At 48.5% G+C, this 15,675-nt stretch overlaps 1 protein-coding gene across 1 annotated transcript in view; it reads left to right on the top strand.

The window, feature by feature from the left end:
• Nucleotides 1-14,235, top strand: part of LOC122944423 (ATP-binding cassette sub-family B member 10, mitochondrial-like) — a 31,180-nt gene extending 16,945 nt beyond the window's left edge. Inside the window, 11 exon segments of the mRNA XM_044302661.1 lie at nt 2,681-2,815; nt 2,939-3,085; nt 3,261-3,396; nt 3,715-3,810; nt 4,239-4,448; nt 5,227-5,306; nt 11,313-11,468; nt 11,470-11,494; nt 11,929-11,972; nt 12,181-12,215; nt 13,645-14,235. Coding sequence (XP_044158596.1) covers nt 2,681-2,815; nt 2,939-3,085; nt 3,261-3,396; nt 3,715-3,810; nt 4,239-4,448; nt 5,227-5,306; nt 11,313-11,468; nt 11,470-11,494; nt 11,929-11,972; nt 12,181-12,215; nt 13,645-13,903 — 1,323 coding nt within the window. The 3' untranslated portion in view covers nt 13,904-14,235.
• The last annotated feature ends 1,440 nt before the right edge of the window (nt 14,236-15,675 follow it).

The raw sequence follows: 15,675 nt of genomic DNA, 5'->3' as shown, positions 1-15,675 counted from the left end.
CGCACACACAGGTCCACACCTGTAACCCGCGCACACACAGGTCCACACCTGTACCCGCGCCACACAGGTCCACACCTGTACCCGCGCACACACAGGTCCACACCTGTACCCGCGCACACACAGGTCCACACCTGTACCCGCGCACACACAGGTCCACACCTGTACCCGCGCACACACAGGTCCACACCTGTACCCGCGCACACACAGGTCCACACCTGTACCCGCGCACACACAGGTCCACACCTGTACCCGCGCACACACAGGTCCACACCTGTACCCGCGCACACACAGGTCCACACCTGTACCCGCGCACACACAGGTCCACACCTGTACCCGCGCACACACAGGTCCACACCTGTACCCGCGCACACACAGGTCCACACCTGTACCAGCGCACACACAGGTCCACACCTGTACCGCGCACACACAGGTCCACACCTGTACCCGCGCACACACGGTCCACACCTGTACCCGCGCACACACAGGTCCACACCTGTACCCCGCGCACACACAGGTCCACACCTGTACCCGCGCACACACAGGTCACACCTGTACCCGCGCACACACAGGTTCCCACACCTGTACCCGCGCACACACAGGTCCACACCTGTACCCGCGCACACACAGGTCCACACCTGTACCGCGCACACACAGGTCCACACCTGTACCCGCGCACACACAGGTCCACACCTGTACCCGCGCACACACAGGTCCACACTGTACCCGCGCACACACAGGTCCACACCTGTACCCGCGCACACACAGGTCCACACCTGTACCCGCGCACACACAGGTCCACACCTGTACCCGCGCACACACAGGTCCACCTGTACCCCCCGCGCACCACACAGGTCCACACCTGTACCCGCGCACACACAGGTCCACACCTGTACCCGCGCACACACAGGTCCCACCTGTACCCGCGCACACACAGGTCCACACCTGTACCCGCGCACACACAGGTCCACACCTGTACCCGCGCACACACAGGTCCACACCTGTACCCGCGCACACACAGGTCCACACCTGTACCCGCGCACACACAGGTCCACACCTGTACCCGCGCACACACAGGTCCACACCTGTACCCGCGCACACACAGGTCCACACCTGTACCCGCGCACCACAGGTCCACACCTGTACCCGCGCACACACAGGTCCACACCTGTACCCCGCGCACACACAGGTCCACACCTGTACCCGCGCACACACAGGTCCACACCTGTACCCGCGCACACACAGGTCCACACCTGTACCCGCGCACACACAGGTCCACACCTGTACCCGCGCACACACAGGTCCACACCTGTACCCGCGCACACACAGGTCCACACCTGTACCCGCGCACACACAGGTCCACACCTGTACCCGCGCACACACAGGTCCACACCTGTACCCGCGCACACACAGGTCCACACCTGTACCCGCGCACACACAGGTCCACACCTGTACCCGCGCACACACAGGTCCACACCCTGTACCCGCGCACACACAGGTCCACACCTGTACCCGCGCACACAGGTCCACACCTGTACCCGCGCACACACAGGTCCACACTGTACCCGCGCACCCACAGGTCCACACCTGTACCCGCGCACACACAGGTCCCACCTGTACCCGCGCACACACAGGTCCACACCTGTACCCGCGCACACACAGGTCCACACCTGTACCCGCGCACACACAGGTCCACACCTGTACCCCGCACACACAGTCCACACCTGTACCCCGCACACACAGGTCCACACCTGTACCGCGCACACACAGGTCCACACCTGTACCCGCGCACACACAGGTCCACACCTGTACCCGCGCACACACAGGTCCACACCTGTACCCGCGCACACCAGGTCCACACCTGTACCCGCGCACACACAGGTCCACACCTGTACCCGCGCACCACACAGGTCGCACGACTGTACCCGGCACGCACACACAGGTCCACACCTGTACCCGCGCACACACAGGTCCACACCTGTACCCGCGCACACACAGGTCCACACCTGTACCCGCGCACACACAGGTCCACACCTGTACCCGCGCACACACAAGGTCCACACCTGTACCCGCGCACACCACAGGTCACACCTGTACCCGCGCACACACAGGTCCACACCTGTACCCGCGCACACACAGGTCCACACCTGTACCCGCGCACCCACACAGGTCCACACCTGTACCCGCGCACACACAGGTCCACACCTGTACCCGCGCTACACACAGGTCCACACCTGTACCCGCCTGCACACACAGGGTCCACACCTGTACCCGCGCACACACAGGTCCACACCTGTACCCGCGCACACACAGGTCCACACCTGTACCCGCGCACACACAGGTCCACCCCGGTACCCGCGCACACACAGGTCCACACCTGTACCCGCGCACACACAGGTCCACACCTGTACCCGCGCACACACAGGTCCACACCTGTACCCGCGCACACACAGGTCCACACCTGTACCCGCGCACACACAGGTCCACACCTGTACCCGCGCACACACAGGTCCACACCCTGTACCCGCGCACACACAGGTCCACACCCTGTACCCGCGCAGACACAGGTCCACACCTGTACCCGCGCACACACATAGTTATGTGCGTACACTTCTGCTATATATATATACAACACTGTACACAAAGAGGCAGACTTCTATCTTTGTCTTTCCTTCCTTTGCAGTTTTTTGTTTCTCCACAATTGGCCACGTTTGTCCTCAGCATCGTCCCGCCGCTCGCCATTGTCGCAGTGATTTATGGGAGATATTTACGAAAAGTCTCAAAGCTTACTCAGGACTCTCTTGCTGAAGCCTCTCAGGTAATGTCCTCTGTGGAAACAACCTTTTTAATTGTGACCTTTGTGCTGACCTTTCATTGGAGGCCCCTTATCAGTGGCTCTTGCGTAGCCCTTACCTGCCTATACTGTGGCTTGTATCCTCAGTTGTCGGAGGAGCGTATTGGGAACATCCGGACAGTGCGAGCCTTTGGGAAGGAGATGCTGGAGATGAAGAAGTATGACGGTAAAGTGGACTTTGTTCTGGACCTGGCTTATAAGGAGGCCTTTGCTCGGGCCGGATTCTTTGGCCTAGTGAGTACTGACATGATGTCCATGTTGTGTGTCCTTTCTTCTTCTATGACATAGGTGTCATTACTCGGTATTGTCACTTCAGATCTATGAGGCGTCCTCTGCCTGGATTTTGCCTTCTGTCCCCCCCTTATTCTGGTCCTGATCCTGGATCTCCTCTGTTTGTTGTCTCCTGCAGACAGGCCTGTCCGGGAACCTCATTGTGCTGGCTGTCTTATATAAAGGTGGCCTGCTGGCCGGCGCGGCGCACATGACTGTGGGCGAGCTGTCCTCCTTCCTGATGTACGCCTTCTGGGTGGGGATCAGCATTGGAGGTACACACTAATTATTCCATACTTCATCTTATTTTTTATAATGGTGATAAGTTCCGGAAGCTTCTAGGGGTTGAAGTCTCGCCGACCTTGTGGTCCTGACTGTACCGTCTGCCTCGAGGACTCTTAGATATGTTTATGTTTGAGGAGTCCAGCATTACTCTCAATCATTAGACTGTGGAGGAAGGAGATGGCGGAGCATTTCACTGTTACCTGGAGAATAATCTCCGAGCTGTAGATGCAGAGACGAACTGCTGCCAGGCTCAGCTCATCCTCAGTCACCTAGAAGTAACGTCTTTATGGCCTCCCCTTCTGTTCCAGGAATCAGTTCATTTTATTCCGAGCTGATGAAGGGATTTGGCGCCGGATCCCGTATCTGGGAACTGTTGGACCGGAAACCTGCGATGCCTTTTAATGGTGAGACCAAAGTCCTGAAGATAAGATGGAAACTCGAGCAGAGCGGCTGTGAGGAGGAACTGAGCAGATTTCTGAGCGGCGAGAGGAGGCGACTCCTTTGTCTATACCACATTTCATGGTTGAAACTTCCCTCAGATTTCACCTACTGATGACTGGTGGATGATAATTAGAGGAGTTGATGCTGATGGTGATGAAGATAATGTGGTTAAAGATGATGAATAAATCAGTGACTGAATATGAGTGACACATGATGAGTGATTGACAATGAATGAGATGGATAATAGGTTTTTGATGGATGATGATTTTTGGGTGAATGTGATGAAGATTCATATACCAGATGATTGGCGATGATTGATGGATGATGATGACCGATACCTGATAATCTTGATGATGAATGATGATTCCCCTTCATTTCTTGTTTATTACAGAGGGATTAGTGATTGCACCAGAGAAGTTTAAAGGTGCCCTGGAGTTTTGTGATGTCGGCTTCATGTACCCCAGCCGGCCTGATGCACCTATTTTCCAAGGACTGAACCTTACCGTCCCCTCAGCATCTGTGATGGCCGTGGTGGGACCAAGTGGCTCTGGAAAATCCACCCTAGTTTCTCTGCTCTTAAGGCTGTATGATCCCAGTACAGGTATGAGCCATTTACATGGACAAAAATAAAATACGTAAGATGACAATGGGCCCCATATAACTAGAATATAGCGTAACCAAAGAAAATATCAAAAAAGACCCTTAAGACCACTATTTATTAGAATCGTTTTTAAAATTGGACCAGAAAGGTCTCACTGCTGACTATTGCAGCACTATTCAGTAAGTACATAGTGAAATGAAAAGATGCATAAAAATACTAAAAAATGTATAAATCCACCTTTTTATCCCAGTCCCCTTGTCTTGGCGAAGGGGGAATTACTTCCAACACTGAGGGTCCCCTGCATGTCTCTCAATGACATGGTTAGCTACAGGGGTGATATTCTTTTTATCATTGATGGGTTTGCATATCCTTCTTCCCAACTCCCTTAATGTCTTTCCAACATAGTCTTTTGGACAGGAACATTGACAAATATAAACTACACCTTTATTCTTCCAGTTTATAAAGTCACGTATTGTAAAAGTGCGATTTGTTGCAGAGCAAGTTATTGTTTTTGATACAGATCTGAAATCACTTGCTTTACAAGCCCCGCAACATGTGCCATTTACCAAGCAATACAGTTGTAGGGCACGTCCCAGATCTTGTAACACTGGGTCTGATTTGTCCCTTCCTCGAGGTCTATACTTAAATCATGTTAACGTTGGATTTTATCATTACTTGACTTGGTTTTTCGACCAGGCTGGGATGGCTGCACTACCATCTGGTCATCTTCTCGGGATCAGCATGACTTTACTGATTTTATCCATTATTTGTTTTCCAGGATCCATCTATATTGATGGCCACAATGTCTGTCACCTCAACCCACTGTGGTTACGGTCTAAGATTGGCACCGTCAGTCAGGTAACCATCAACATCCTATATATCAACAAGTCTTCCAACATCAGAAATGGCCTATGGCTTTGATGCTAGCTTCTAAAGTATGTGTCACTCTGATAAGAGTAGTAGTTCATGGAAACAAGAGCATATATGACACAGCTTCTACTGTATATGGACCATGTTCTCAGAAGAGCCCTCACAACTAGGGATGAGTGAACCCGAACTTTACAGTTTCAGGTTGGCAAGAGGTTCCCAAAGGGCTCGGGGTGGATGGTGGACATTCTAATGCTGGAGTGCAGAGAGATTATCCCACTTCACCAGGCGAACTGCTTTGATATGAGCCATAGACATAAATGCACTCCCTATGACCATTATTTGCTTTTTGACCACCATGGACACCATGGTAAATATCATTTACAGAGGGTGCAAGGTAATTCAGCTTTGGTTGTGTGAAGGGATGAGCGAACCCAAACTTTACGGGTTTAGGTGGTGAGGGAATTCCGTTATGAATTCCGTTATAACAGAATATACCGGAATTCATATACTTAATGCAAAATGGAATTCTTTAAGAGGCATTCTGTTTTCATCCGTCATAATAGAAGTCTATGGCCAAGTCTAACCGATCCGCCTGGTTTCCTGTCGACAGGACTTTCTTGTTGACTGCTTTGTTATACTTGGCCATAAACTTATATTATGACGGATCAAAACAGAATGCCTCTTAAAGGGGTCCTCTCACTTTAATAAGTTGCATTTATCATGTAGAGAAAGTTAATACCAGGCACTTACTAATATATTGTGATTCTCCATATTGCCTCCTTTCCATCACATTATACACAGCACATATCCGTATAACCGTGTAATCCAGCAGTGGTGGTCGTGCTTGCACACTATAGGAAAAATAATAATATTTATATAGCGCCACCATATTCTGCAGCACTTTACAAATTCATAGGGTTCATGTACAAAACAAAAGTAACTGGCTTATATGCAACTGAACCACTAGTATTAAGGGCCCTGCTCGCAAGAGCTTACATTCTATGAGGAATTGGGGGTGACACATCAGGTAGTTGATTGTGATAAGAAGCATTTGAGCCATTATTGAACTGACTGGAGTGGTGTCGGACAATCTACTTCGGGTTTGGGACTACTAGAGGATCGAGTTCAGGCCATAGGAGTTGGTAGGGGGAGGTTTAGTTGTGGAATAGTCAGTTTAGGTAGCTTGATAAGCCTGCCTGAAAAGATGTGTTTTTAAGGCATGTTTGAAGGTGGAGAAGTTGTGAATTGACATAGTATTCGGGGGCAGAGTATTCCAGAGGGTAGGTGCAGCTCAAGAAAAGTTAGAGTGAGTGGTATGAATTATGGAAGTTATTATTAGGTCGCTAACAGAGCGGAGAGCAGGAGTAGGGTGGTAGATGGACATGAGGGAGGAGATGTATGGAGCTGCCGCACTGTGGAGAGCAGGAGTAGGGTGGTAGATGGAAATGGATTGAGGTGCAGCACTGTGGAGAACACAAGTAGGGTGGTAGATGGAGATAAGGGAGGAGATGTATGGAGGTGCAGCACTGTGGAGAGCAGGAGTAGGGTGGTAGATGGAGATGAGGGAGGAGATGTATGGAGGTGCAGCACTGTGGAGAGCAGGAGTAGGGTGGTAGATGGAGATGAGGGAGGAGATGTATGGAGGTGCAGCACTGTGGAGAACACAAGTAGGGTGGTAGATGGAGATAAGGGAGGAGATGTATGGAGGTGCAGCACTGTGGAGAGCAGGAGTAGGGTGGTAGATGGAGATGAGGGAGGAGATGTATGGAGGTGCAGCACTGTGGAGAGCAGGAGTAGGGTAGCAGATGGGGAGGAGATGTATGGAGGTGCAGCACTGTGGAGAGCAGGAGTAGGGTGGTAGATGGAGATGAGGGAGGAGATGTATGGAGGTGCAGCACTGTGGAGATCTTTGTGAGTGAGGGTGATAAGTTTGAACTGTATTCTGTGGTGGATGGCCAACCAGTGAAGTGACTGGCACAGACTAGTAGCATCAGTGTAGCGGTTGGATGGATAGAGGAGCCTGACTGCAGCATTTAGGACAGACTGAAGGGGGGAGAGTTTAGTGAGAGGGGGACCAGTTAGTAATGCCTTGCAGTAGTCAAGACGAGAATGAATCAAGGCAACAACAAGAGTTTTTGCCGTTTCCACCATAAGAAAAGGGCGTATTCTGGTGATATTCTTGAGGTGCAGATGACAAGAGCGTGTAAGGGATTGAATATGGGGATCAAAGGAAAAGATCAGAGTCAAATGTGGCTCCAAGACAGCGGGCATGTTGCACAGGAGTTATGATAGTGCTGCAGACCGAAATTCAAATATCAAGTTTAGGTGAGTTAGTAGATGGGGAAAACATAAGAAGTTCAGGTTTCAAGAGGTTCAGTTTTAGATACAGAGAGGACATGATGTTAGAGACGACTGCCAGACAGTTACTGGTGTTTCGGAGTAAAGCAGGGGTGATGTCAGGGGATGAAGTGTATAGTTGGGTGTCGTCAGCGTAGAGATGGTATCAAAAGCCAAATCTACTGATAGTCTGTCCGATGGGGGCTGTATAGAGGGAGAAGAGTAGAGGACCTAGTACTGAGCCCTGAGGAATGCTGACATCAAGAGGAAGAGAAGAAGAAGAGCCAGCGAATGATAGACTAAAGGATCGGCCAGAGAGATAGGAAGAGAACCAAGAGAGCAGTGTCCTTAAGGCCAATTGAGTGGAGCATGGTGAGGAGGAGTTTATGGTCTACGGTATCAAATGCTGCAGAGAGATCCAGCAGAATCAGTAGAGAATAGTCACCATTTATTTTTGCTGCTAGGAGATCGTTAGACACTTTAGCAAGGGCAGTTTCTGTAGAGTGAAGAGGGCGAAGGCAGATTGTAAGGGGTCAAGAGGAGAGTTTGCAGAGAGATAGCTTATTAAGCGAGAGTAGAAAAGACGTTCAAGGAGTTTAGAGATGAAAGGGAGGTTAGAAACAGTAGTTAGCAGCACAGATCGAGTCAGGAGATGGTTTCTTTAGTAGTGGGGTTATAATAGAGTATTTGAAAGAGGAGGGGAAGATACCAGAAGAGAGAGAGGTTAAAAATTGTAGTTAGGTGAGTGATGACAGCCGGGGAGAGGGACTGGAGAAGGTGTGATGGAATAGGATTACTGCTACAGGTTGTGGGTCGAGAAGAGAGAAGCCTGGAGACTTCTTCCTCTGTTATAGGGTCAAAAAAGGAGAGAGAGCATGTGGAGGAATTGGAGGGAGGAGGATTGAAATTATTTAGGGACTGGGAGATTATTTCCTGCCGGATACTGCCACTCTGGTCTCTGAAGTAAGTGGCCATGCCATCAGCACAGAGGTCAGTGACAGGTTCTGGAACTTTAGGGCTTAGAAGGGAATGAAAAGTGTCAGAGTTGTTTTGGTTTATTTGAGAGAGGAGATGAGAGGTGAAGTACTTTTGTTTGGCAATGTTGAGAGCCGAATTATACTGTATGTTTTGAGCATAAATTTATAATGGAGGAAGTCTGCTGATATTCGCGATTTTCTCCATAAGCATTCTGCACATCTCGAGCAGCACTGGAGAAAACGTGTTTCAGGTGTGTGCAGGGCTGCCGTGTTCTGTGTAGAGAGGGTCGGATTGATATTGGAGCAACTTCATCTAGGGTGGTTTTGAGGGTCTGGTTGTAATGATTGGCAGCCAAGTCTGGACAGGGGAGGGAAGTGATTGGGGTAAGAGCTAGTTATAGGGTGTTAATAAGTTGCTGGCAGTTAATGGTGTGTAGGTTTCTGTAAGTGTGAAAAGTAGGATTGCCATGAGAAAGTGAGAGGTCTTTATGGTAAATGAAAGAAGATTGTGGTCAGAAAGTGGGAAGGATAAGTTACTAAAGTTTGAGACTGAGCAGTGATGGAAGAAGACCAGATCAAGTATATTGCCCTGTTCATGTGTGGCAGAGGAAGTAAGTTGTGATAAGCCAAGAGAGTAGGTTAAAGAAAGAAAGTGAGCGGCTGATGGGGAGGTAGGATCATCAATGGGGATATTAAAATCACCCATAATAAGAGTTGGTGATTCAGAAGAGAGGAAGTGAGGAAGCCCAGCTGCAAAGTGATCGTGAAATTGGTGGGGGGAGCCTGAGGGACGATAGACAACTGCAACTATCAGGCAGAATGAATGGAAGAGTCTAATGGTGTGAACCTCAAAAGAGGAGACTGTGAGAGAGGGTACAGGGGGAATGACCTGAAATGTGCACTGTGGAGAAAGTAGTATGCCTACTCCTCCACCGTGCCGGTCATCAGGTCTGGGGGTATGGGAGAAGTGAAGTCCGCCATAGGATAGGGCAGCAGGGGAAGCAGTGTCAGAGGGTTCAAGCCAGGTTTCTGTAAGGGCTAGCAAGTTCAGAGAGCATGAGAGGAAGAAATCATGGATTGCGGGGAGTTTATTACGGACCGACCGTGCGTTCCAGAGTGCGCAGTTAAGAGACTGGAGAGGATGTGCAGTGAACATTAATCAGATTGTTGGGGTTTCTGTATGTGGCAGAGGAGAAGTTGGCAACAGAGGGAGGCCAGGGTTTGGTGAAATATCCCCTGCAGCTAGTAGCAGGAGAACAGAAAGAGAGTGAGAGCAAGTGGGTGAGAGATTTATATTGGTGCTTTTTATGCTGCACTGTAGACGAAGATGGGTCAGTGTAATGTATGAGGGTGTAAAGTGTATGAGAACTGAACAAGGGTGAGGGAAGGACAAAGGGACTGATGTGGAGAGAAGGGACAGAGTGGGAAGGTGTGGTTGAATGTGAAAGTAGAAGCCATAGTGATGAGAAGAGCAGCCAGAGCCTGAGTGAGACGAGATCGTAGCATACCTGTGCTGGAGTGGTACACACAGCATCTCCGTCTCCTGCCCTGTCCAACTGCCATGATTAACTGCCAAGCGCTTAGGCAAAATGGTGCTTTGGCAGAGATGGTTCTTTTGGCTCGTGCTGACCCCTGCGAGTGCTTCCTCTTAGACTGGGTCTATATTTATAGGAAGTGTGATCACAGAACTAGGGGAATTTAGCTCATTAATCAATTAATCACTGAAGTAAGGCACATGAGAAGAGATTCTATATGTAGGTAAACAATCAAAGCTAAGGATCTGGATGGGCCATAAAATCACTACAGATCACAAGCAGAACAACAGTCACATAAATCACAGGTCAATTGGAAGAGCATCTCTAGGACTAATCACAAGGATATCACCCTTGGCCTCTCTGGTGGCCGGGACCATGGCTGGTGCTTTTTCCTATATTGTACAGGCACGACCACCACTGATGGATTGCAGGGTGGTCTGTTACCATGGAAATGAACTGTGTATAATGTTGTGGAAAAATGAATACAGCCAGCAAAGGAAGCAATATGGATAATCACAATACATTAGTAAGTGGCTTGTATTAACTTCCTCTACATGATAAATGCCACTTACTGAAGTGAGACAAACCCCTTTTAAAGGTTTCCATTTTGCATTCCATCTACAAATTTCGTTATAAATCCATAACGTAATTCCCTCACCACCCGAACACCAAACCTGAACCTGTAAAGTTCGGGTTCGCTCATCCCTACACACAACGAAAGCTGAATTACCTTGCACCCTCTGTAAATGATATTTACCATGGTGGTCAAGAAGCAAATTATGGTTATAGGGAGTGGCACTATGTCTACGGTTCCACTGGTCAAGCAGGATAAACTCTCTGCACTCCAGCATTAGAATGTCCACCATCTACCCTGAGCCCTTTAGGAACCTCTTGCCCGGCAGACTCCACTATAGTCCCCACAATCAAATCCACCCTCACAATTCCCACAAATTCAGCAGCCGCATCTTTAGCTCCGTGCCCTGATGAGTATGTGGACTTGGGTCTTGTTGATGGACAAGCTGGATATATCCTCCTGTCATCTGCTCTATGATCATCACTATGTGAGTCTTTCCCCAGTTGTTAATAATGTTGTGGGAGATCGTGGAGAGTATTTTTTATCATTTCTGCATTTTTCTTTGTTGCAGGAACCAGTCTTGTTTTCCTGCTCAATATCTGAGAATATTGCCTACGGGGCAGAGGACCCTTCTTCAGTCACACAAGAGCAGATCCATAGAGTGGCAGACATAGCCAATGCTTTGGGGTTCATTGAAAATTTCCCAAAAGGATTTAACACTGTGGTCGGGAGAGAAAGGCGTCCTTCTGTCAGGTATGGCCGCCTCAACGTCTGCAAAGAACCAACCACTATGGATCTGACATAAGGGGAAGATGGGTAACTAGTTCAGTGAGGGCATCACATCCTGGTCCGGAAGGTGCCCCAATTGTTGAAAGTATTTTGTGGTCATTTTCCACACACATGGTCCTTCTGATGGTCTACTGGGTCAAGTATGACCCCCTTCATCTACCGGATTCATCCTGTAGGTGCACAGGGAAAACTTCAGCAAGAAAAAGCATAAAAAACTTTGCAAAATGAAAACTTCTGCTAGGAGATTTTGTGATGGTTATGGAGAGCCTTTATCTGCTTCAGTCTCCTCAGTCAACATTTCTTTTATCTGAAAATATGAGCAAAACGTTCAGTGAATTGTTATTTTTTTTTCCACATCATCCATTGAAATACTCGTCCACCGTTTTGTATATTTTCAGGTGGCCAGAAACAAAGAATTGCAATTGCCAGAGCATTACTGAAGGTAGGTACATGATGGTCACTGGACAGGATCACAATCTGGTTAGACGTGGATGATGATGTGGATTGTAGTGATAAGTGATTTGTATTTATCAGATGTGATTACGTTGCATAGAACGTGTTTTTACAAAGCACGGACCAAGAGTAATAGTAATAGTCCATATAGGTAATCTTGCGTGTACAGGTAATCAATTTTTTTTTTTCTTTTGTAGAATCCAAGGATTCTTCTTCTGGATGAAGCCACCAGGTAAGGAGTCATCGCTAGAATCATGCAGGAGCTGGCCTTGCCCCTTGTTCCATTCCTATGGGTCTTCTAACTACTAAGGGTTAACATTGCAGACAGACCGTGTCATGTCCAGACCTCGCTGGGATCTCTGGACTGTCTTCTCTCGGCTGAGATCCCATCCTGGTATTAGAATAGGTTACTGGAGAATGGAGCGGAAATAAGATGGAAAATCAAAAATAGTCGATGACTGGCCGGATGATCCGGGTCCTGCAGCTTCACCTCCTCTCCCCTTTTATGACTGTCTTCCCTCCAGTGCAGCGCTCGGCCTCTCCTTTCAGATGGGGGACACAGAGCCCCTGATCTCGCATTTGGTGAAGGTCCCAGTACTGGATCCCTCAGTGATCAGACACTTCCTGTGTATTGTAGGGGCCTCCTTGTTGATGACCCGGCATGTTTGGGCCGGTGGTTTAAATTAGGCTTGAGCGAGTCGATTGGTTCAAACACTTTGGTTTTAATGCTGTTGGAGAACTGTCTCCGTACAGCACTAAAATGTATGGCCTCCGTGGAGGCAACATTAGTTTCACCCGAAGTCGCGCGAGACTTCAGTGAATTGATTCTGTAGTCATTTCTGCATCTTTAAGTCCGAAGTCGGGTTTGGTACCGGCTGCTACTTCGGATTCCTAATTTTGAATGTTTTTAAAGGTGCAGAAATGAATACTGAATTAATTCACCGAAGTCTCGCGCGGCTTCAGGTAAAACAAGCCAATACATTATAGTGCTGTACGGAGAGAGGTCTCAGACATCAAGTGTTTGACCGAATCAACTTTGGATGGATGGTCCAAATACGCTCACCACTAGTCTTGTAGGCACCACAACATTATCTTTCCATCTCTTTTTCGTGACACGTCGGGCAGTTTTTAATCTTTTACAGACTTTTTTTCCCCCTTTTTACAATTCATACAATAGTACAAGGAGAATAACATCCCCTCCCCCAATGAGGTGGCCATGTGCCTCCTTCTGGTGGTCACAAGGTCTTCCCGCCATGCAGTCTGATCTCCTTAAGCATGTAATGATTTAGTTTTTTTATCATCCATAGTCTTAACCGTATGAGGCTTATTTTTAAGGATCAGCTGCATTTTTCTACAGCTCGCCATAGTGGGGTGCACATTATCTGTATTAACCCTTTACTGGGGCAAAACAACAATTCTGCTTCTTTTACAATTTAAAATCCACACCATTCACTGCGCGTCTTTATGATGTTATTTATTCCTCGGGCCAGAAACGGCAGCATAAAAATGCAACTAAGGAAGCGCCGATCGATCGGCTATATTGCCGATCCATGCTGGTTATGAGCTGGCGGTCTGAGGTCTTTTCACACTGTTAAACCAGGCAGGGTGTTCTGTGTTCTTGCTTTTTCCTTGCATCTCTTTTTGCTTGTGTTTCCGACCAGTGCGCTGGATGCAGAAAATGAATACCTCGTTCAGGAAGCTCTGGATCGCCTGATGGAGGGGCGGACGGTTCTCATTATCGCCCACCGTTTGTCAACAATCCAAAATGCAGACGCGGTGGCCGTACTGGACCAGGGCCGAGTGGTGGAGTGCGGGAAACACGAACAGCTTCTGCAGAACAGGAACGGACTGTTCACTAAACTGATGGAGAAACAGTCCAACCCCCTGCGCAGTAGAGATGCCGCGATGAGCACCCCCTGATGAGCACCCTGTCATGAGCTCCCCCGATGAGCACCCTGTGAAGTGCTCCCCGTGACAAATGCACCATGCTGTATTTTATTATAATTTTTATTTATACATGAGATGTATTTTTCAGGAGTTTTTGGAATCAGTTTTCATAATTTTTACTTTTTTAGCAATTTTTTTTTAGCACTGGTGATGTGTGACCTCCCGGGTGCTCTCCGGGCCCTCCCTTGCTGCTGCTTTGGACGTTCCAGCCATTATTGTGGATAAATGTATCTCCGCACATGGTAACGAGATAAGTAATATGTTATTACATAAAACAGAAAAATAAAAAGCTATTTTTGAGAACATCTCCTGGGTTGTAGCTTCTGATTTGGTGGAATGTGTAATGGCGTCCTGAAGCCTCAAGTAACATTCACCTAGCTGGGACAATTAATGGTGGATAGCTGTCCAGCAATATTTCTGTTGTCATCAGAAGATGGTTCATAACAATATCTAATGAGACAAATATCATCTCATGTGTTGTCTGCTGGGCTGTAGTCGTGCCGCGACCATCCTACAAATCCAGCTGTGACACTGACAGATGCAGGGGTCCCTCAGATTCCAGTGTCCTCGGGATGCAGCGTGCTCTTTCGGGTGACATTTTGGAGCTTGATGACAATGTTGTTACCTTTTATAAATACCATCCTACAACCAGTTTATATTGTACCTTGTGCAACCACTGATTCTTCAGACCACCAGTCAATCATTTAATAGTTCATTGTCCTGTGGAAATGCAGCATTCCCTTACGTCCTACCAGCAGCACAGATGGGGTTAACTGCCCCCCCGTGGACTGGTAGGACCGGCGGAATGTTTAATGAGCCCAAAGAATAAACCAATAAAAGAACTCCAGCTCCCTTAAAGGGAGGGGTTCATCCCCCAGCCCACCGTGTTTTTTTCTGTCCTTTGGACAGGTGGACTGGCGAGTTTTACTCTCTCCTTGTTGAGAATTGGGGACGTTTTTTTTTTTACTCTTAGAGCCATGAGTGTCCCCCTTTTTTTCCAGTTGTTAGTGCGCTTATATTTGCGCCTCATTTTCTGCAAGTGGATTAGTCTACTTGCCTCGGTCTCCCCCTGTGAGTCGGCAGCGCTCCGCTGCATGGCTGGTATGGGCGCCGCCATGACCGGAAGTGACGCGGGCCTAGCCGCGGCGTCACTTCCGGTCCCTCGGCCGGCCGTTCGATCCTGACTGCAGAAATTCAGGATAAAGAGTACCGGCCGGTTTTTTTTCTTTCTCTAGGGGGGATGGAGGTGTGGTGGGGATCACCACTTATTCATTAACCTTCTCTTTTAGGGAAGGCTACAGCTGATGAATGGCAGTATCGTTAGGGGGAGGATTATTTTAACAAAGACCACTCCCCTGGGCGGAGCTATTCTATTTAAGCTCCCTGCTTCCATTCAGTCGGTCTCTGGCTGCGCTGCTCTTACAAGCAAGCTCCAGAGTCTCCTGCATTTCTGTGATATTTCTCTATCCAGACGGGATTTTTTTGCCTTTCAGAGCTTATTACTGACTCCTCTGGTTCGTGCTCCTAAAAATCATGGAGGGTTTTTCCCTTATTTCTTTTAGGATGTTTTGATGTTTTAATTGTTTTCCCTTTCTATTTTCAGCTATGGCCTCTCCCCAAGAGCCCAATCAGCTACGGAAAACAGCTACCAAGAGGAAACACCTGGCTTGCTATGACTGCAATACGCCTCTTGATGAGAGCTGCCCTTTCTCCAGGTGTGACAGTTGTCGTTCCACCACTGCTAC

Source organism: Bufo gargarizans, chromosome 8 (genome assembly GCF_014858855.1).
Source record: "Bufo gargarizans isolate SCDJY-AF-19 chromosome 8, ASM1485885v1, whole genome shotgun sequence".
Classification (NCBI taxonomy): Eukaryota; Metazoa; Chordata; class Amphibia; order Anura; family Bufonidae; genus Bufo; species Bufo gargarizans.
Note: the sequence above shows the minus strand (reverse complement) of the source record. Positions and strands in the feature narration are given on the sequence as shown.